This window comes from Musca domestica, unplaced genomic scaffold (genome assembly GCF_030504385.1).
Source record: "Musca domestica strain aabys unplaced genomic scaffold, Musca_domestica.polishedcontigs.V.1.1 2, whole genome shotgun sequence".
NCBI classification, from domain to species: domain Eukaryota; kingdom Metazoa; phylum Arthropoda; class Insecta; order Diptera; family Muscidae; genus Musca; species Musca domestica.
Window position 1 is genome coordinate 2,000,963 of NW_026712249.1, and position 24,179 is coordinate 2,025,141.

At 35.5% G+C, this 24,179-nt stretch overlaps 1 protein-coding gene across 7 annotated transcripts in view; it reads left to right on the forward strand.

Moving 5' to 3' along the window:
* LOC101896703 (integrin alpha-PS2) overlaps positions 1 to 24,179 on the forward strand; it is a 67,832-nt gene that overhangs the window by 2,782 nt on the left and 40,871 nt on the right. For 6 of the 7 annotated variants that reach the window (XM_020036572.2, XM_005183006.4, XM_059121617.1 and 3 more), the window contains exon 2: positions 6,678 to 7,198. In XM_020036572.2, coding sequence (XP_019892131.2) covers positions 6,945 to 7,198 — 254 coding nt within the window. In that variant the 5' untranslated portion in view covers positions 6,678 to 6,944. The remainder of the gene's footprint in view (positions 1 to 6,677; positions 7,199 to 24,179) is intronic. The other variant, XM_020036571.2, reaches the window with a different exon arrangement.

A 24,179-nucleotide genomic window follows, 5' to 3' on the forward strand; every position in this document is an offset into this window, starting at 1 on the left:
TGTTTCAAATTTGGTTTTTAAGAAGATTTGGTAGATGACAATCCTTGAAGTATAAAATCGTTTATGAAGGTTCCCGTTTGCATTATCCTAACGGTTTTACTGGTATTTGTTGTACTCTTATATAAACGTGTTTTCTTTACCAAATGATGGAGGGTATTAAAAGTTCGGCCTGGCCGAACTTAATGTTTTTTTTAATTGTTGATTGGTTGAAATATTGATTTAGAAGAATTGACTTTTTGCGTTTTAAGTTTCCATACTTACTGGCCAAAGAAGTTATCTCCAAGTAAATTTCACATCACCCTCTTTTACCAGTCTACCACTAAATTCGATTTTTAGCATAGTTCTCGTTAAGAGCTTCCAACTACTCAATGGATGGATAATAAGGATAACCAGTTTTTCCCTCTGCAAAGAACAAATTTTATGTTTATATTTTGACACAAATATATATTTAGATATTGTTGATATTTCAATAACTTCATTTAAATCACTTTCCTTCCGAATTAGTTTCATATTGGAAACGATCGTGCGAAGAGTGCCATTTTTTGTACATTCCTCATTGCTGACTTTCATTTCAAATTTGGAATTGAACAATTTGTCCAAAATAGTTAATGTTTCCTCAATCAATGTTAGCAAGTGGGTAATTATCGAAACCGACACTCAACCCGACACTCAAGTGAGCGGCTCTGCAATTTTTACTTTATTGACCATTTTCACAACTTTGACCGCAGCCAACTGCTGCTGCAGTGCGGCGACAATAAAAGAGCACTGCACTTTGTTCTTCATATTTGGTGGTAATTGAAGGGTTAATGTGTCGCCGTACCTCCCCGATACGCTGCACGTAATAACATACATAAAACCTAGACGAAGTGTAAAAAAGAGAAAAACAAAAGATATCTATAAAGACAAGACAAAGTAGTAATGCCGATTAAGCGCTTAAACGTGGGCGCCAATAACTCACTTTTTGTGCTTTAACCAAGATCTCTAATGTCTAATCGAGTCCGAGTTGTGCGGCGTGGTATGTACATACGAACATACATACTATGTTTCGGTGTGGAAAACTCGTCAAAGCTATTACCAATCAATGGCATACAGAGAGAGAGGAAAATTAAAGTACCAGACAGCCGTTGGACGATCGCTGGTATGGCCAAATTATGGCTTGGGCATTTGTCATTACTTCAAATGACTGCGAATGAGCCCAAATTGATCGGCTGTCTTTTTTAATGACCATTTTTCTATTAGCGGCGGCCGTCACACATTGTGGCGAGTTTGGGGGGGCTATCGATTCTAAGGAATACCAAGCAACACCCAGAATTAAATGCGGCACTGTTTTATTAGTTTCCACATTCAATTGAAAATGCCAACCACGTTTACATTCGTTCATTGCCATAACTGATTTAAGTGGCAAAAGAAGCAAATGAAGTGAAGTGGGTGAGCTAAATTCGCTTGTAAAACAACGACTAAGGAAACCCACAACGATTCTCAAATACCATAGAGCAAATTGATCCAATTCCACGGATTCGGATTCTAATGGATAAATGTTTGAACAATTTATTATATAAGTTGGACAGATGTGTGCGAGGTTTGTTGTTTTTGTGGCTAGAATTCGGGCGGGCGACGCCAATCTAGTGTGTTTCCTTGCTACATCTATGGAAAGTAGAATCTTGGGTTGCTGTTGTTGTTGTTCTTGTTGTAGTATCTTTCGTATACGCGCAAATTGATCAAAATGTTAAAAAGCCAAATGATTTTGTTTTTGGTTCGGTTGTTGTTTCTTATTTTAGAACAACACATTCAGCAGCATTTCTTCGTCTTCGTCGTCGTCGTTGATGCTGCTGATGATGTTGTTGTTGGTGTGGGTATGGTTATGGTGTTGCTCATCAGCCGTGCCGTACCATACCGCATCACATCGCATCGCCAACAAAATCATCATCAATCCAATATTTTAAGATTCGTACGTACTTTTTGTTTTGTTTTTAGACTGGGTATTAGTCAGCAGCTGTAGCCTTAGCACATCACCATCCACAATAGCTAGGTGGTATGTATATTGGCAACGAGGGAGCAGCGTTTGGCTTGGAATCAGGGGCACTCGCTGGGAAATTTGTTTGCCAGACTAAATAAATAAAAGTTCACTAAAGTTGTTGGTGGAAAAATTGACTTTGATTTTCATTTCCATTTCTATTAATATATGAATGAGTGTATATGTGTGTACATATACTTGGAATCTCTTGTATTTTGAATGATTAGGAATTTCACATTAATTACAGAACTCTATATAAAAAATGGGAGCGTGACTTCTGCAGAGGAAATAATGCATCATTTGAATCCAAATTTGATTTATGCTCTTATGGACTTGATGCGTTTCCATTTTCATTGAGAAAATAAAAGTGTGATTTATTGTTTTGATGAATGAATACAGGGCAGGAGAAAGAGAAGGGCTGCAAGGGGTTTATTAGAAAAGGACCGATGAGTTTTGGTTTTTTTTTTTGCTATTTCAAACGTTCAAAGAATATCCTTTTATTGGAGATTGAGTTTGAGGCATATTTATCGTCATATATACAAATATATAACATCTTATTCAAAAAAAAAAAAAAAAAAAAAAAAAAACATAAATAAATAAAATAATAATAATAAAAAAATTAAGCAATTAAAAAAGCTGTAAGTTCGGCCTGGCTGAATTTTGAATACCCTCCACCATTTGGAACGAACAAACAATGTTCTGTCATAGGCTGTAGTATCTATTACGAACTTCAAATGCCAAATTTGAAAAAAATCCGGTGAATAATATCGCTAATATCATAAAAATACCGAATATCGGGAGGTGCCGTTATCTACCAAATTTTAGACAAATCCGTGAAAAAATGTAGCAAACATTATCAAAATACCGAATATCGGAAGGTACCGTTATATGGGGACTATACCAAAACGTGGACCGATACATCTCATTTTCAACACCAAGCATCCTAGACACAATACAAATTGTTCTGCTAAACGCTCTACTTCAAATAATGTGGGCTTATTTAATTCGACTTAGAATTTTATGCTGATTATGAATATATATACTTTATGGGCTCTACGACGAATATTTAGGGGTGTTACAAACGGTATGACAAAGTTTATATGCCCTCCTTTCCAAGCTGGAGGGTATAAAAATATTAATCAGAATACAAACATAAGACGATCTTGTAACAAGCTATATCTTCCAAAAAATGAGTTAGGGAAATGTTTTTGTCTGCAAGCAGATCAAGACCAAATATGAATTATATCTACGTGTACCAAATTCGGAGAACCAAGTCACTACCTACCATTACATCTATTAGAAAATTGTCGATATATGTCCTGGTTTTCGCAAATGTCATATATAATAGGATATTCGATATTAATTTGGCATTTGAAGTTCGTAATTCTTCTGGAAGAAAGTTTCCCATAGTGGTCAACAATTTCCTTTCCTTGCTTTTAGCGACAAACTCTCATTTTATCGATATTCTTATCCCAACATTCTTAGCCTTCAATAATATTTCCAGGGTAAAGCTTCTACACAGTAATATTTCCATTCATAGACATTGCGTACTGAAAAATCAATTGAAATCGAAAAAATTGTAGCACGAATTTGATGGGTCATATAACGCAACAAATTCCAAGGGGCACATCAAATTAACCACTGTAAATTAACATAAATTTATTGTTTACGTTTAAATAATAAATAAAAAAAGACTTTAAGGTCACTCTAAACAAAGTCTCAAAAAAATAATAACGACCACCACCAAACCAACACCTCCTACGCTGGTCTCAAAATATTGGCAATAGCAGGCAGTTCGAACAGCAGTGATACACAACTACCTACCTACTCACAGTCGAACGGATACGGATGGATAGTCATTCCGTCAATCAGACGGCCAAACCATTCATGGAAATATTAGAAAAAACAACAAAAAGAAAAAAAATCAAATGCAAATTGTCAAAGTAAATCATAAAAAGAAAACTGAAAAAAACAAGTGCAACTCGTTTAATGACATGAGGCGTGTGTGTATGTGCGTCCATTTAATATGCCATAATAACATAATATAATCTTTGTGAATTTTATGCAAAACTCGAAGCAAGAAAAAAAAAACAAACAACAAACAAAAGTGAAATAAATTTATAAAAATAAGTCAAAAGTGATGTCACTAAAGAAACAAAACAAAGCAAAAATCGAATAAAATATTAAAAAAAAAACACAAAAAACAAAAAACTACAATTTGTTGTTGCTGTTGTTGTCTCTTCTCGTCGTCTCAAGATCTGATGCTGTCATTTGAGTAAATATGTATGAATATATGAATCTCGTAAAAAAGAAACACCAAGCTCTGATGCGGTGCTCACGAGATCAATTTGTTGTCACTGAAATGAGATGAGACAACGGTTATTAGCAAAGACCCTGTGTGAGTGAGGCCATGTGTGTGTGTGCGTGCGTGTGGAGAGGAAATACAACTGTTGTTGGCTGGGCTCCATCGTTTGGGCGGCAAATATTTATTTGTTAGATTTCGCACACATTCTCAAACCTGAGTTCTCGCACATTTCATTGAGTGCCAATGAGGAGAACATTATGTCAGAGAACCAATTTGCCACCACAAAATAGCTTATTGTTGTTATTTTTGTTATATACAATAAATTGTTCATATTTGGAGTATGTTTTTATTAGACCGAAGCTTCACAATAGATGATCATTGATATAGCTCTTTGGCCGTCCGACCGACCCACCAACAACAGACATTATTGACACTTAACCTCCGGCATCTTTGCCTAACGCCAACAACTCCTACACCTCCCAAACTGCTCCCCCACGCACTCACACACACACACACATTCTGTTGACGTTTGTTGGCTGGTCTAGAGCAAATGAAAACATTGATCATGATCGAAATCGAAATTCTCGCCGATCTTGATATCTCTTCGCTAGCTAACCATTTGGTTAGCGTCTCTGTTGTTTATTTTTGCAGTCATCGCCGACGCCACCGTTGAATTGTGTTTTTTGAACAAGTTAATGTCTTTCGTTTTTGCGGCATTACGTCAGCAAAAAGTTTAGCAGTGTTTGTAGCAAGACCATGTTTAGTTTAGCTTTGGCATTTAACCCTTTTTCGCCCAAGTCAAATGATGGGAACTTGTAGTCTTTTTTTAACAGAACTAAATATTCTCTTCGTTAGTTTTTTTTTTCAAACTTTAAACATCACTATATCATAATAATATTAAATAAATATTAACTATATCGTTAGGATAGGTAACTTTTTGAAGAAAAATCAAATAAAATGATGGACTTGGGCCCGAGATAACTTTTTCAAATTAAAATTTAGTTATAGCTCTCATGTGTAGAAATACTCCAAAAGGTGAAACCCGTAATTTGCATGAGCATATTTGGTGGTATAATACGTCTTAAAATTTATATCGATAAAGCTATAGCTCTATATAAACACAAAGCTTCAATGTAGGCCCAAATTCGCGATCACAAAGGGTTAACATGGGACGCTCAATTTCGAAGCTTGACAAACTCAAAATGTGACAAAATACACAACAATTATTGTTTATATGATCGTGTGCGTATTTTATGTGTTTTTGATTTTTTTTTTTTTGCTCTCTGGGGTTCAGCTCGTTGTCTTTTTAGGCCAACCTTGACTTGTTACTTTAGACATACAAACTTGTAACAACGCAAATGTAGGTGTGTGTATCGGTGTGTCTATGTACGCACCGAGATATAGAGTAAACAATTAACAATGACAGTGACTCGAAGAGAGACTGAAAATAGTGTTGGTATTAAAAGTTTGTTATCGTTTTGAATTCGTTTGAGCTATCTTTTCCGTAACACGTAAAGCATACTTAAAAAAATACATGTTCTGGGTCAGTGTATAATGTCTTCAAATCAGATGAGAGTATCGACGTTTTCTTAAGGAATATCTTAGTCGTTAATATCTTAGTCGTTAAAACAGGTTCTTCCTATTTTGTATTTTTAAAGCATGCCCAAAAACAATTACTAAATTTTGCTAGAAGCTCAAGGGGAAATTATGAAAAAATTAATTATTGCGTGTTTCAAGGGAAAATTATAAAATAAACGATATTACCTCTTACTGTTTTGGTACCACAAATTCAATCTTACTTTGCCATATTTTCATAAGTTTTATGAAAAAATGTCCTATTTGAGGTAAAAAAGTGTTTCTTTGCCCAAACTGAATTAACAGTTTGGTATTTATTCTGGTGTTTTAATAAAATGAGGTAATGACGTTTGGTGTGAGTGTGTGACCCACTGTACTTCGATACTTCTTCACATTACAGTTTGTACTTGAATATCGTCTACCTCGGCCTATGACGACAATGTCTGTGTAAAGATAGGTAATTTAATCGTTTCTAATTGCTCATAAAAGCCTTATGGTGTTTGGCGCATCTTCGCTGTCGTTGTTTCGTTCTCTATTTCTTTTTTTTTTGCTAACAAAAGGGTGATAACGTGAAGATATGAAGAAAGAAACACATCACAAGAACGATGAATGTTTTCATCGTCAATTCAAAATGTTCAGCAAAAGACCTTGAGAAAGATTTGAATGAAACCCCCACCAAAAACTTTAAATTGACTAGAATTTCATATCATTGAACAATAGCAACAACAACAACAAATTGCCGTTTACATTATTATGTTTCATTTTTGTTTTTCTTCACTTCAGATAGATAACAACATCATATGTAACCCTTGAGAATTAATAAACGAACGAGCCCTTACCCTAACGCAATAAATAATGACGAATTCTAATTAAGTTATCCAAAGAAATAGAAATACAAATTCAAAAGAAATAGAAATAGAAAAAAATCTTCTGTGTCTGTGTGTTTAATTATTTTCGTTTTTCGTTAATAAATAATTGGAAAACACCAATATCACGCAATCGCCATCACCTCTTCAACGAAATCCTCAGAGAAGTGAAAACAACACCGAAATGAAAAAACTTCAAACAACGAACACGGCACGGCATCGATCGTTGCCGGCAGCACGCCATGGCAACAATTATTACATCACGAAAACTACCTCGGGATGGATGATCATCTTGGCCATCTGCTGTTTGGCAGTGGTGTGGCCTTTGGCCACAGCCTACAACGTCGATATACCCACATATGTGATCCACCAGCGGCCCGAACATAATTCCATGTTTGGCTTCAGCATTGCCCTGCACAAGGGGCCGTATACAAATTCGTAAGTAGCCATAAAATTTCTATATGTATATTATTATTTTTTTTTTAGAATTTTCTGTCTAAACAATGGTTTAGAGTATATAAATTGGAACAATTTTTGGGAAAACATATTTAGGGATTTTTTTATATTTTAAAAAAACATTAGATGTAATTTGTCCTGTTCCACAACCTATAATAATCTTATCTTGCAGTTCTGGAACAGACCAATTGTATGTCTCTCCATTAAATACAGTTTGAAATAATATATTCCAAACAAAGTTTTGAGGCAGCTAACATTGCGATCGAACCCGTGAAGGAAACCTAAGAACAAATGTTCCAAATCTAATGCTTATCTCTCTACAAATAATAGAAAGTAATTTATAACATAACTCTCTTCCATAACTCAAAAGTGAAATATACCCTGAAAAGGGATTTAATTTACCACACTTTGTTGGGCAACCTAGATTTGGTGAGTTTTGATTTATTGGGTGTCTGCCCAAAACTCCTACAGAATCCCTTTGCTTGATTTGGAATAAATCTCTCCCCGTCACTTTTGGGGGATATATGTTCTGTTGTTGTTGTTGTTGTTGAGTAAATTACTTTATTCTCAGTGAAAACAAACTCCGATGTGATAAACGTTGGCTTCTTTCTTATCTTCGCAGAGCGTTGGTGTATTCTTTCGATATTCGTTGCTGTTGTTGCAATTCTTTTTAAGAAGAATGTGAAAATGCGGCGTGTTATAAGCAGATAAATAATTGTGCTTAAATAATCAAGTGATATAACAATAAGTAAACAAGCACATTCATGTACATTGCCAGATAACCCTCCTCCATCTCCCGCACTCACAAAAGACCTTTTCAAATAAGGCCCTTGTTGTCGGGTTACATGGAAAAGATAAATTGGGGGTAATGATAAATACACATAGCGATTGTTTGCTACGTTTGCTGGCAACCGTGATGCTGGGAAAATTCTTGAATGCAGAACGAGAAGAACCAAAAAAAAAAAAATGACCTGGCCCAAATTTCACTCAATTGAGCTACACAATCATTTCTGGTAGAGAAGCATTAGACCTTAGCGAGTTTTGAAATCCTGGAGATATTCAACCTCATTTCAGATCAAAATTTTGAGAACTTCATAATAAGGTAGATGACAAATTAATTAGGTTAATCCGTATAAATATCGTTTTATCACCACCGTCGTCTGTCTGTTGAAGTGGCACATTATTTTTTTGTAAAGCTTTGAGAGTTAATTGGAATGTACCCACCTCTTTATTTTAAAAAGAATTAGCAAAATTTCCCAACAGAATAGGCAACAATTTAACACTTCCCATTATCAATTAGTAAATTCTCTCTATGTAAAAAATCATCCGCACAGGTTTATACAAGGTCGAAAGAATAAAAGAGAAATTCTTACGAGAATTTAAAACACGCTGCACGAATGTTGCTCTGCGGTATTTTGGCCCATTCCCGGCGAAGCGCTTGCTTGAGGTGGTCGACACTTTGGTATTTTTAGTGCCAACCTTGCGTTCCAAAATACTCCAGTGACCATTGTGCGAGGAAATGAAGCGAGGAACCTCTTTCTGTAACCATTCTTGGGTAACGCGTGCTGAGTGCGATGGTCCTGAGTCCTGTTGGAATGTCCAAGGTCTGCGGCCAAATTGTTTGCGTGCCCAAGGCTTTAATACATCCTCCAGATCATTTTCGTGATAATATTCGGCATTTATTCTGAAACCACGGTCGATTAATATAACCGAAGGTGACCTCTTGGCAAGTAAACCCGATCATTTTGTTTGTTTACAAAGTGCTGGACAACGAACGTCTTCTTTAAACCCCTATATAAAAGTTCGGCCCGGTCGAACTTACCTGCTTTTTAATTGGTTTTGTTCTTTTGTTTGACCGATGGAAGGGTTGAATTTGAGATATTCTGATTGTCAAGTTTGTCACACCAACACTCGGCCCCTGTAACGAACCTTAGTTTTCGTTTAACGTCAAAGCGCTTGACATTTTCCTTTTGTTTTGTGTTTGCCGACGTAGAGAGTCGAACCAGCGACCATAAGTTTTGTAGTTGAAGGTGTTAACTTTGTGCCGTCATCACTCATTACTTGGTAAAATAAATGTAAATTTTATGTGAATGACTGATTATTTTATGTCTTTCAAGTAATGCAGAAGATATTGTCATTATTTTTGCCATACCGGTAATGCATAGGGTATGTAGTTATCATTACTAGAGCTGCTGAAACGATACATTTGTCTACAACAGTTTTGTTGGATAGAGTTCGTTTCATACGTTTGTCATAATTCGTCACAGAACTAATCTGAAAACTTCCTAACAATAGTTTCCATGTTGTGTACAAATCTCCTTTGTCTCCAAAGATTAGAGAAAAATATAGTTGTGTGTGACTTCTCCAAGATGATAGGAGATATGATTGCATTGTTAGGATCCCTATTTATTTTCGTTTTTAAAAATAATTATTGCAGAAAAGGAATCTCAAAACAATTAATAGACTATTTGATCTGTTTCGTTTATCCTTGATATCCGTCACATCCGGTGGAAAATGTATTCATACCTCATGAAATTATTCACTTTTCAAATGTAGTCATCCATTAAATATTATGATTAATATCTTTGAGTTGGATTTGAAATATAAATAAATATTTATCAAATGCGGAATCTTTGAAGCATTCACACACACACACACAAATGCATAAATAAAAATAATGTCTTACAACCACATCCCCCACATTTGTGACCTTAAGTGGTGCACCAACCCCCAGTAAATATGACTTTTTTAACGTGAGATTTTTCGTTTGGTTTTTTCGTTTTGGTTTTTTCATTTTTTTGAATTGCAAGTCATTTGAAATGTGAGCACTTAAGTCGAGCAAGCCTACAAATGTAGAATGCATGGATCCACTAGCTGACTGACTGGCTCGCTGAATCGCTAGCTAGCTGACAGCTGTATTGTGCTTATGATCTGTTTAATACGATAGCCTTTGATCTCTCATCTTGTTCGTTCAAGTCCATTTTCTATAAATATGGTCATATGCGATGAATGCATGCCTCTTTCGCATTCAATGTCCAAAAGCGAGGAACACTCTCTGCGACTACATTAATCAAATTTCAAAATTTCTTTCGGCTTTGGTCTGCGGATCTTCTGGTCTAATGTCAAAAGTCGCGCATAGAGATTTCAGTTTCTGTGTTCGGTTAGATATTTCGCAAAGTAACACCGATAAATCGATGCACTTACAAGAAGAATGCAATGCTTTTTTTCTCATCGACAAAACGCCAAAAAGGGGGCAAACACAATACACGTACTTATGTATGTATGTAGGTGTAGGTGTGTTTGTTCGATGACCACATTGTATATCTATCCCTGTAGTAAGGTAAAAACGTATTTTAAGTCTTAAATAAACTTCCATAAACATTTTGAAATTTTTGGTATTTCTTTTTATTGCCCTAAAAGTTAAGAAATATTTGTTTCTTATTTTTTTTGTTTATTTTTAAAATGAAATTATAAATCACAACCACATGCAAAGTCTACCTGTGTGTGAGTGTGTGTATTGGCCAGCATGTTGGCTCACTCATCCGCTTGGTTAAAATGCTCTGTGGATATAAAAACATTAGGATGTCCTGGAGAAAAACAAAAAAATATATATGAGATTTAGTCCGTTTCGGGTAATATTGCCAAAAAAGAAAAACAAATATTATCGAAAATAATCATTGGCAATACATATTCAGGGTGAGATAAAAAACTACAACAAAGTCAAACGCCATAAATTTTACATTAAAATGTGCACTAAAATTCAATTCATTTAATCAAACCCAGAAATTGCTCAAATTCTTTCTTTGACCATCAAACGGAGCTGCACAAAAAAGTGGATAACCCGAACAATGTTACAGGTGCCACCCTAATGTATTTACATTTTGGTAAACATGTGTTGTAAATCTGTAACTTACAGAGTGTCGGTGTTTATTTTCTGTGTCCCAAATAGCTTTTAATGGTTTGCTAAAATATTTACATTGTTCTTGTAAAACGCTTTTTGGTTTTGGTATAACAGAAATTCCTTGGAATTCGAATCGCAGCAAAAACTCGAATAGCCAAATATAGCCAAAAAGATAACAAAGAATTTGAGAACAAAATTTTATTTAATCCGCCCTGTGATTTTGGGACAAGAATAAAAATTTAAATGGATTGGTCCCAATAAATAATAAGCAACAGAACTTTTTCACCTATGGATTAACATATTTTCAAATGCATTTATAAACCAAATCCCTTCAATAAAACATTGTTGTTGTTATTTGGCTAAACTTTTACACTTTAATGTTGACTGTAGATAAGGCCTTATAGTTGCAGGGCAGTTAATTGCTTTTCCGCCTTCTCTCAGCTACTAAGCTGCTCAGCTACTGATGGTGCAAATTTATTTGTTTAGCATTTCATGTTGGATTGTTGAGAACAAACAAGTGATAAACATTTAGCGGCAACATGTGTTTCAAACGTTCTGCAAATACTTTGGAAATCCAATCCACTTGAGCACTTGACTTGGTACTTCAGATAAAAACGAAGCTGCCACAACAACAGCAGCCACAAGTCATTGGCTTGAAGTCAACCAAGAGCAGCCAATCAAGTTGGCACAATGCTCTTTTGGTCAACAAATCCCAAATATTGGGTCACACTTTCCTTAAAAGAACCAAATCCGAATAACCAAACCAAGTCGGACGCACGGACACCGGGTAAGAGTTGTTTTTGCCCATTTCTTTCTCGGTTAAAATTCACCGGTTGGGGAACGTTGCAGTTACAGGCCATCGTTATCATCATCATACACGTTGCAGCCGTGCCACCAATACCCCCAAGTAGCCCACCTAATTAGTATGATGGCCAAGAACAAATTGTGCAAATTGTGGTTTAGGCCATAACACGTATGGCCGACAACGATGATGACCCATTCAGTTGGTGGTGGTGGTGGTGGAGTGGTGATGCCAAAGATGTTGTTGTGCATTGCTCGAACATGGTTAAATAGTGCAACGACGACGACGACGACGACGATGACAACAACACAATGGACAAATGACCAATTTTGGTTATGGATTTAATGTTTAAATGACCACCGCAATCGATGTGTCTTTGCAACAAGTTGCCTTATGGGGTTGCTCCAGTCTGGTGGTATCTGGTGACCAGAGAGTTTCATTGTGGACTTTGACATAGATTCTTCATCTTCTGGTTTGCTCTGTGTCTTTTTAGGGGGGAAATATAAATGGAAACAATTACTCGACCTGTATTGAGCGTGGTATCATGACTTGTTTAACAAAGTGTAATATTATGTTGCCAAGATTTGATTTTGTGATGGGTAGAATATCTGCCTAAAGTTAATAGATTAACAGAAATACCGACAACTCCATTGGAAAGGAATATTTTCCAAGGTGAGACTGTGAAAGATCCAGGAGCAAAAACTTGGCAGTTGCTTGAGCCGAACGACCCATTGAAAAGTAATGTAAACAACCTGCCTTCTGTTTTACCAGTAAGTTAGAAATAATGAGTTATTAAAACAAGTAAAAAAGCTGTAAGTACGACCGGGCCGAATTTTGAGTATCCTCCACCATTTCGAACGAATTTGGCAATTTTCAAAAAATAAAATCCGTTAATTTTTTTTTTTAATACCAAATGTACCCACCATATTAGGGTCTAAACGACGACGTAGAGCACGTAGCACGTGGCATAAGCCATTTCAATATTCAAATGCGAAACTTGAAAAAAATCGGTAAATAATGTAGGTAAAATTATCAATGTAGGGAGGTACTATTATATGGGGGCTATATCAAAATGTAGATCTGCACAGACAATTTTCTGTCTTAGGCTGTAGTATCCATTTCGAACTTTAAATACCAAATTTGAAACAACTCCGGTGAATATTGTTGCTAAAATCATCAAAATACCTGATATCGGGAGGCACCGTTATATGGGGGCTATACGAAAACGTGGACCTGCACATCGGACTTTATATACCATACCATTACGGACTTCAAATACCAAATTTTAAACAACTCCGGTAATTATGTCGCTAAAATCATCAAAATGGCGAATATCATGAGGTACCGGCTATATCAAAACGTGGATCTATATAGCTCATTTTCAATACCAAAAGTCCTGCTTAAGAATTCGGGCCAGGCCTATATTGCATTTTTCTTGTAGATATCTGCCAGTGTAGCAGAGTATTACTTATCTCTATATTAGGATACGACTTCACTATTCATACCTCTTATTTTCAAATATTATCAACATTTAATTTATAATGCGTTATAATTTGTCACTTTTTTCGAAAAAAATACTTTGAGTCAGACACACACACACACACCCTCACACTCACCCGAAACTCCTTGGAATACATCTGTTCGGTAATGGTGTTTTCATTGGTAATAAATAACGAAATTAAAACAATATTTCACTTCCCATTTCCCTGGAAAAATAGTCCAATTTTTAATTTGTTTGCTTAAATGGTTTCTCCCAAAGGCGTTCTGCATTTTTCCAAGGGGCAAATTCAAACAAATATTGAGATCGATATGATCTCGGGACCGAACCTAAACAAACAAATTATCTGTGTATTTTGGTGGACGTGGTGGCATGACATGCATGAATAACCAGGAACAGAACAACATTTCCTGTCATCCTGTTTGACGGTTGCTTTGGTTGGCTGGCTGGCTGACTGCATGCCTAGCAGCTCGTCATAGATGATGTTTAGTTAGTGGCAGCAGGCCATTGTTATTATTTTTCACTTTACTTTCGGCGACAAAATAGAGTTGACAAACATGAAACAACAATTGTTTTACCACCAAAAACAATATTAACAACAACAACAGGAAAACCAAAATATCGGCCGTTTGTTTATCACAGCTCGGAGGGCTATCAAAGGGAAAAACCACTAAAACTAACAACAAATCACATAAACAATCGACTTGGGGTAGGTAGAGGCACATGCGTGGCATTTCAAGCAAAACAAAGTGTCAAGAGCATCACTAAGAACAACAACAACAATATTGAGGATAACAAACATCCGATAGATGATTATTCGCTGATTAAATGTTGATATCCATCATCAATTGTTGGTTTCTTATGCCAGCCACTCTCATACACGCACACACACACAAACATAGACACACGAAGGTATTTAGCGCCCATGCGCCTCTACCTTACCTTGATAACGTTTATCCATTGTTGTTAAACAACATAATTGTTAAACTAGCCCGGCTTAGCAATCGAACAATTGTTACCTATTTTTATCCGTTTAGGTTTGTTTTGTCAGATAACTGGCGTCAAATGTTTTCTCCCCCTCCAGAGTTGTTGTTCTGGAAAATCAAACATGCACGTCTTGTTTTCCTTTTGGTCTGTGGCCAAGATAACTCCATTGTTGCGGGCAATGCATGTACTTCAATCAAAGTGCCTCCAGTGCCAGACAATTAGCTTCATTTTCATATGAAAAATTCTAAAAGCGTCCACTGGAACAACAACCAACAACAATCGATTAATCTTTGAATGACAAAACAACAATTACGACACGATCAAGACCACAGTTTGTGGAGTCAAGTCTGAATTTTTAAGTAGTTTAAGCGCAGAGGACGGTCTTTACGTTTTAAGGGAATTTCAGCTGAAACTGTTCAAAGAATTAAAAAAAAATGCCAAATATTTATTGGGGTTGAAACCCCAGTCTTGGGAATTATAAAGTTGGAGTTCAGAGTTATAGAAAAATGAGGAGGATATGCTAGCGATACTCATTCACTCAGCCAGGTTGTTTGAGAGAATTTTTACTTTCTTAAAGAGAAAATATTAAGAACAGCGCAAATAAAGTAATCATAACAATAAGAAACTTTCCATTAAACAACTGATTTAAACAACAAGTAAAAATAGCAGTAAGATCGGCCGGGCCGAACTTTGAATACCCTCCACCCATAAAAACGAATTTGGAAATTTAAAAAGTCCGTTAACAAGTCTGTTGAATTCTCAAGAATACAGAATATAGGGAGTTACCGTTATATTGGGGCCCATACGAAAACGTGGATGTGCAGAAGCAATTTTTGTCATAGGCCATTACAATATTCAAATACGAAACTTGAAACATTTCTGAGGAATTTGTCGCATAAACTTCATAATACTGAAAATGGTGAGTTATGTATGGGGGCTAAACAAAGAAATGGACCTGCGATTTTCTGTCACGGGTTGTAGTACCCTTAGAAACTTCAAATAAAGACAATTTTCTGTGACAAAGACAATTTTCGGTGACAGGTTGCAGTACCCACTGGAACTTCAAATACGGAATTTGAAACAATTCCAGTGGATAATGTCGCCAAAATCATCAAAATATCGAATATATGGAAGTACCGTTATAGGGGATCTATACGAAGACGTCGACATGCATAGGCAATTTTCGGTGATAGGCTCTAGTATCCATTAGGAACTTCAAATATAAAACGTGAAACAGTACCTGTCATTATTCACAGGTACTGTTTCAAGTTTTATATTTGAAGTTTCTAATGGGTACTAGAGCTAAAATCATCAAAATCCGAATATATATGGGGGCAATAACTAAAGTGGACCTATATAGCCCATATTCAATACCAAAAGTCTTGCAGACATTTGAGTGAAATTTTATCAAGCTTCTTCAATTCATTCGGCAGCTGGAGTGATTTTCACAGACGGAAGGTCATCATAAAATCGACATAGAATTGTATGACATATTTCTCCCTATTATTGTGAGTAATTTAAAGGAGGCATGCAACGTGTTTGTTTGTACTTTATATCTATGTAAATTATAAAAATCGAGAAAAAAGTAGCATATCAACAAAAATACCAATTGATTCCCATACGGAACGAAAGGGGCCAAATTAAATGCCAGGTATTCAATTTAAATATTTCCAACCCACTAAACTAGAATCGCTTCTGATATATCCACTATCTCCCACATTTACTTGTGGCTGCATAAATTTCCCATTTCTTCAAAAACTGCCGGTCATAACACGCTTGAAGTGATACGTTTCAGAAATTTATTTGTGGTTCGAAGTGAAGACCCCATTTATTTGGCTGCATTGCAAACGAAGCGCATAAAGTCATTTTGCCTCCCGCATTAAGTGATGATAATTACGACGCTTACTCAGCAATTGCCTGGTGGCTGGATGGTTGGCTGGCTGATTGACTCGCTGGATATGCGCATGAGTGACTTTTGTTATCAAACAAAGACATTAATTAAAAAATGTTCGAAACGAACCTGGGTCAACATGCATGCATGTATTAACATTTCCCTACTTCCCTTGTTTTGTTCTTGGCGAAGAGGTAGAAACAAACGTACACAAATATAAACAACAAGCTTCTGGGAAACTTCTTCCCTTTCGGTCGGCGATGTTTGTTTTCCCCCCTCAGAACACACATGGTCAGGGCATGTGAAGGGCTGACAAGCAGGCGTGTTAAAATTTAATATCGTTTCAAACGCCCCTTTCAATTGGAAAATAAGGGAAATCAACGCATATGAAATGCATATCGCCACCATCCGATGGATGGATAGATAGATAGATACAACAGACGTTGTTCGACTGGACAAGGGCCATTCACTTCCACGAAGGTAGTGTATAAATTTCCAATTTCACATTTTCCATGCTCAGGGTCGAGGGCATACACGCGCACCCAATGTGTTGTACTTTTCATTGCATTTGTTGTTGTTCTTGTTGTTCGGAACATATGGGAATGTTCAGCGGACTATTGGACTAGTAATTTCCGTAAAATGGCATAAACTTTGTTTTATGGCAGTTCGTTCCTTGTTACTGTGTGTATGTTTGTTTAAGCCTCTTCGTACCCCGCTACAAAGTCTTATTGTTAGTTTCCATGCTGTCATTCTCTTCTCTCTGCCAAGGAAGTTCAATGTCATGTAATAAAGCCATAAAACCCATGAACAGATCATACCAATAATAAGGGAAAGTACAAAGGAAAATGTTACCACAATCCATCCGAATGCACTTTTTCTTTTATTCTTTTGCCCAACAACAACGAGGACAAGAGGGCTTGAACATGACTTACTCGGAGGCCACAACAGAATTTACCCATTGTAATTTACAATAATAACAACAATGGAAAAATCTCATAAAATTCCAACTCAACTTGGAACTCAGGCAGTGGCACTTCGTTCATTCATTCATTCGTTCGTTCTCTCATTCCAGTTCATTCATGCAATATGTGAAAGGGAAACAATGCAGAAGCCGTCTTGTTCTTAAAAAACGCCAAAGAGATTTAATTCTTTGCATTCACGTGTTGGTTGGGTTAGGTGGCTGACTGACTGAGTGACTTGCGGCATTTCGCCATGGGTTAATTCTTCATTTGGGAATTGTTTCCCATTTATTTTGGGTACCCAATGGCAGGAAAATTACAAAGGAAATCGATGGCTGTCTGTCTAAAATTATCCACAGTGGAACGGATGTCGAGCACATGTAAGGGATCAACGTCAGAGCCCCGCATCAGTGTTTTGCCCAACATCATTATGATAATCAATGTGACGGGATGTGTGTGAGGTGTTGTTGTTGCTGCCAGGAAGCGAATGCAGATCAGGCACAGTAGTTTGTATGGGGTGTATTATTTGGGTTTTCAAAACAGTTTCGGATTCTATCCGAATTGTCAAATTTAGCAATTTGAACATTCTTTCTTTTTATCATTCATTTGTATTGGGTAATTTAATTAATACCAGCTATAATTGTTATTGAATGCGTATTGAAGCTTTACTATAGTCTGAATTTGAAATCGAATAGAGTAGGAGGTGTACATTATATCGCATTTTGAGAACGGATTATATTGGCAAAAATATTTAGATGTAAAAAGTTTGAGGAAGATTTGACGCCAATTTTACATTTTTCAAATTATAAATTTTCGAAATTGTTACCGTTTGTTCAAAATTTCGTTTTAGATATAGTGCCGACTGAAATATTTGAATACGTATAGTTTGAAAAATATTTATTAACAAGTAAAGAAGCAGCTGAGCTCGGCCGGGCCGATCTTTTTATAAAATCCTAAAAATACCGTGAAAACCTTTTATGGGGGCTATATGAAGGCGTGGTGTTGGATAAGTATTTTTTTATGATAGGCTGTAGTAACGAACGTGAAATACGAAATTTAACGCGATTCCTGTAAATAATGTCGTTAATATCATCAAAATACCGAATAAAGGGAGGTATCGTTGTATGGCGGTTATACTAAGACGTAGACCTGCATAGACAATTTTCCGTCAAAGGTTGTAGTACCCATTACGAATTTCAAATTCGAAATTTGACGCAATTCCGGTGAATAATGTCGCTATAATCCTGGAAATACCGAATATCGGGGAGCACTATTGTATGGGGGTTATATGATATTGTGGACTTATATAGACAATTCTCTTTCAGGGGGTTAAGAACTCAGAACTTTTTGTGAATTTTCAGGCCATTCCATTGAAAAATGTGGATAAAATCATCAAAATACTCTATATAGGGATGAACAGTTATATGGGGGATATACGATACGATATCACGAAGAACTCCTTATGTAGAATTTCAGAAAATTCCATTGAAAAATGTGGTAAAATCATCAAAATACCGACTATCGGGGGTACCGTTATATGGGGGCTAAATGATATCGATACGATATCACGAAGAACTCCTTATGTAGAATTTCAGAAAATTCCATTGAAAAATGTGGTAAAATCATCAAAATACCGACTATCGGGGGTACCGTTATATGGGGGCTAAATGATATCGTGGACCGATATGGCCCATCTTTGAATCATCAAGCACAATGGAATGTCCCTTATTTAGTTTTCTAAGTGAAATGTAATAGAAAATATTGAATGACTTAAATTCCTTTTATTAGCCACTGTGCAATGAGACAATCTTGCCTTTCCCTCTCTCTCCCTCTCTCTCTTTCTTATATGAGCCTGCAAACAATGAATAATAATGGGTTTTGTTTCCTAGGCGTACTTAGCACAGGATAGTCTTTGCAAAACATGTAATTGTAGGCCTATTTCGTTGCACATGCAGCCACTCCCCGTACCCCCGAAAAGAAAAATGTTCCCCCATCTAATGTCGCACACACGCACACACAAATCAAGGAGCTGAACCACAAGAGATAGGAAATTGATATTTTCCTTTTGTTTTTCCATTTATCTTCTCTCAATTCCTTGGGAGTTCCATGTTGTTGTCTGAAATGTTTACAACTCAATTCTAAAAATAACAAAACAACAGCAACAAAAACAAGAACAACATCAAAAACAAAGGAACAAACCATTAACATGTGCATAACCATTACCAATTGCAGCCGGAGTGTGATGTGGCGCATCCTAAACGCTCGACTGTCGGTCTGCCTTTCAATTGCATTTGCTGGATGTCGCTTGTATCCCTCAGACGTTGGATGGCCATGTGTTGCGTTTTAGTCGGAATTGCAGCTATTTTTCAAAATTCTCATTCATATTTCTATTCAAATTTCAATTTTTAAACAGCGGTACGCCTTCGTACAGAGATGACATTCCGAAAGGCGTTTTGGGGGGGAGCTATGACTTAGTTGTCTTCCTGTAATTTTTTTTTGAATGAATTTTGGATTTTGCATTGCCATCATCAATGGCTGCATGGAATAGATTTTTTAGATGACAACCATTCGCGTTTAAAACAATTAAGGAAGTGTGTGGTTTGTCCTCGACTCTGATGGAAGCCTGTGGCGGTGTATTGGAATATTTAAGAGGGAAATGCTTCAGGGGTTAGCAAACTTTATAAAGTAAAAAATGTCAGTTCTTGTTAAAATTTATTAGTTATGAAGAATTGAGAGGGAGTCTTATTATACAAACACAACTCGCCATTGACTTCAAATCTCTTCATGTCGTGAGCATTTCATTAAATATCCATAAATGTCATAGCCAATCCAATTGACAGAATGATGTCTCACAAAGAGAGGCTTAGGATTAATTAAAATTGATAACCATCATATGTTGAGGATCGATAAGCAGCGGGTATTATTGAGAATCCCTCCTTTAAATCCCATTAAATACATCCATTCTAGTTATTAAACACTTCATCCGACTAGAGTGAGGGGGGTGAAATAATATAAGGGTCTTTTTGGCTTAAAAAGTCCGTGTATTAAGAGTGGAAGAAAAAGAGGGTGTTTGTTCACCCAAGTGGAAGTTAATGAAAACAATAAAGGCCTTTGATGTTTTTTTTTTTTTTGCAAATTAAAAAAGTAAGCTATAGAGAACATCTGCTCTAAAAAGTCAATGGTTTCAAGCCATTTAATTATAATTAGTTCCGAAAAGTTGTCTTACCTCCTTCATTTTTAAACATATGCTGTAAAATTCAATAAAAAAACAATTATAATTTATTCTCAAAAATGGCCAATTTATTCTCTCAGAACTCGTTGTAATCTATTTTCACATAAAAATAACGAATTAAAAAAATAGTAGACGTTTGATGTTTTCAGATTTTATTGTTTTCTTTGTAATTAGCTTGATGCTATATAAATTTTGCAACACCATAAAATCATGTATATTCTTCATTAGTTCCATATCCTCGGATGTGATGAATATTAAAGTTATTAGATCCTCTGTCTGAAAGAAAATAATTTTTCTTTAGATTAGTTTGAAATATTATATGCAGATTACTCTGTTCGACACATAAAAGTTAGTAGAAGAACCAATACCACCACTATACACACAAAAAAACTCCGTTCTCCAGCTCCCCTTTGACTGATTTAAAAAAGTCTTTGTAGTCCCTAAATTAGAATTTACACTCAAACGCCACTTAAAGATTATTATCACAGTCAAATATGCTATGAGCTGGTTCTTTAATTTGATGTATCCTTCAGATTTTGATAATCTACATATTTAATTATAATCGTTTTCAGGTTTCAGTAAAATTCAAATTTTATACCCTCCACTATAGTATAGAGGATATATTAAGCTTGTCATTCCGTTTGTAAAACCTGGAAATATACGCATTAAATCCCGCAACATTTATATATTCTGGATCAGCATGAAATTATATGGCAATTAAGCGATATCTGCCTGTCCATTCGTCCGTCTGTGGCAATCACTCTCACTTCGGGACGAATTGAAGGAGATGTTTCTTTGGTCTGCAGGACTTTTGGTATTGGAAATGTGCTATGTAGGTCCACGTTTAGGTATAACCCTCATATAACTCAACCTCCCTATATTCTGTATTTTGATTTTAGCAACATTATTCTCCGGAATTGTTTTAAATTTCGTATTTGAAGTTCCTAATGGGTAATATAGCCTGTCACAATAAATTGCTTTTGAAGGTCCAGGTCGTCGTATACCCCCCTTCGTACCTCCCTATATTCGGTATTTTGACGTTATTAGGTACAATATTTGCCGGAATTGTTTCAAATTTCGTATTTGCAGTTCGTAACGGGTACTACAGCCTGTGACAGAAAACTGTCTATGCAGGTCTACGTTTTCGTATAGACCCCAAAATAATGGTAACTTCCTGCATTAGGTATTTTTAGGATTTTAACAGAATATTTAATGGATTCTATTTATTTTTTTAAATTTCCAAATTCCTTCCAAAAGGTGGAGTGTATTAAAAGTTCGGCCCGGTCAAACTTTGTGGCTTTTTTACTTGTCTGATCTATGATTCTACCCGTGATCTAAATTTATGCAAATTTTGAGCGAGAGGAGTGGGGAAACAATACAACAACAAATCTTGATCTTTGCCGGATGATGCCATAGGTGAGCAGAACAAAAAATTAGCAAAGCTAAATAATAGACAAACAATTAAACAAATGTTGCTGGCGATTTTGATATTGGCCTGTACTGAAATGGAAATTATTTTAGAAATATTATGTCATAAATGAGCAACAACAAATATCTGATTACTAGATACTGTCAGTGGTAGTCATACAAATAGTCATAGACACAATAACAACAAGAATACTAAAAGTAAAATGATTTACAATTAACCGAATAAACAGATATTTGTTTGTTTTACACTGAAAGAAATCAATGAAAACAATTGCATCTTTTGAGCATAAAATATATTTTTTTATTATTAACAATTGCTCTGTTCCAGTATCTGCAAGAAGCTACTAGCTTTGCAATTTTCTTCGATATCATAAAGGGAAGATCAGTTATCGTAGTAAAAACTTTGGCTGTTTGCATTTATCATGCTTCTTTCTCTTATTGTATGTATGTATAAGAGAAAGAAGCATGATAAATGCAAACAGCCAACGTTTTTACTACGATAACCGATTTCCCTTTATTTTTTTAATATTTATTTTTTTTCAGTGTTGTTATTATAATCTTTTTGTTGTATGACACTTCAAACGCCCATGCCAATCTTCCGTTGAAATTTCTTAGCTATTCGTTCATTTTTCAGTTCCATGAACTCAACATTCACTAGAAATTTGTCATAAAATATTGTCAAATTCTGTTGTTATTGGATGAAAGGCCGATGACAAAACAAAAAACTGGTTATAGAACAAGTCAGTTACCTAATCACAATACAATGTAGCAAGTCGAAAAATAAATTCAAAATATCGAATGGCTGGCGCCAATATTGACACTGGCGTTAAATGAAAACAAAGATTATTTGTTTTTTATTCCGAAATATTTTCAATTTGCGAATCAATAAACATCAATGAGAATTAAAAATATGGCGAAATTATACAATATTTAACGGCAATAATTATTTTAAAAATTGTAAAAAAAAAAATGGCTACAGGGGCCATTTTATTGATATATTCTTTTATCTATACTTTCTAAACACTTTTAATTTTAATGGAAACCAATGTTTCTATTAAATTCATTCCTTGTCCAAGCAAAACATTTCCAAATTCAACCGGATTGACCACGGTATTCCATTGCACACGTCCGTGAATACACCCAACACATGTTCTTCGGTCACAGACTGCCAATCTTAATAAAAAGAAATTCAGCGATCCAAATAGCCGCTACAAAATCTGCTGTTTCTACATTTTCATTAAGAACGAAGAACGAAAGGCTGCTCCCAGGGTGGTTATGTTTTCAAAACGTATGCCATAATTTAATTCAAAATTTCCTAATTTATTTGTAGACTGGCAGCAATGACGATTTCAGAGTGAAAATACAACAACAACGTTATAATAAAAAATATAAAAGAAACACATTTAGGATTGTATATATACATAGAATATTTACGAAATTTTCTTTTGAATGATGATTCAGACATGGATGATTGAAAAAAAAAAATAAAATAAAACAGTTCGTATTTTTAAACAATTGTTTATTTAGCAAATAAAGAATGAGAAATTGGTGATGGCAGAGGTGATCATTGGGTTTACCTTTTGATCATCATTCATTACTCATTTGTAAGCACTCAGCCTGTCAGTGTGGGGGAATTAATTAAAAATGCAATTAGTTCCTAGAATTTACAGAGATCAAATTGCGATATTAAAGGTGGTCATTAATTAATTGATTTTGGTATTACGATTTACGCCATCGATTACATTCCTACTCCTACAATCCTGCTGCTCTCCAGAAAAGTATGAGTAATCGAGTAGTTGTTTTATACATTTTATTGGTTTATCAGGGAATTTTCTAATCCCACTGAGATACATAAAATTCCAGAATGTCTATCTCTGTACCTTCTTCAAGTTTCCACATCTTTATCTATCGAATACATATTTTAGCATAGGATAAAAATCTGTTTACACACCTATAGCATTGGCAATAAAGGTATAGACTAAAAGTTTTATATATTTACGCCTTTCGTCAAATCCCACCATGGATGATCTTTTGGACAGACTTCGAAAAGAAATTATTCATTTTTCTGCTATTTAAGTTATATATTTTTATATTTCACGACAAACAGCTGCGAAAAATGAAATAGAACCACCAGTATAAGCAATGCTTAGAAGGTGTATCAACGTTTTTTAAAAGTTTGAAGAACTTTGGAATGTATATTTAAAAGGAAAAGTGTATAGATTCTATATAAATAAAAAAAATATATACACGTTTTTAATTCACAGA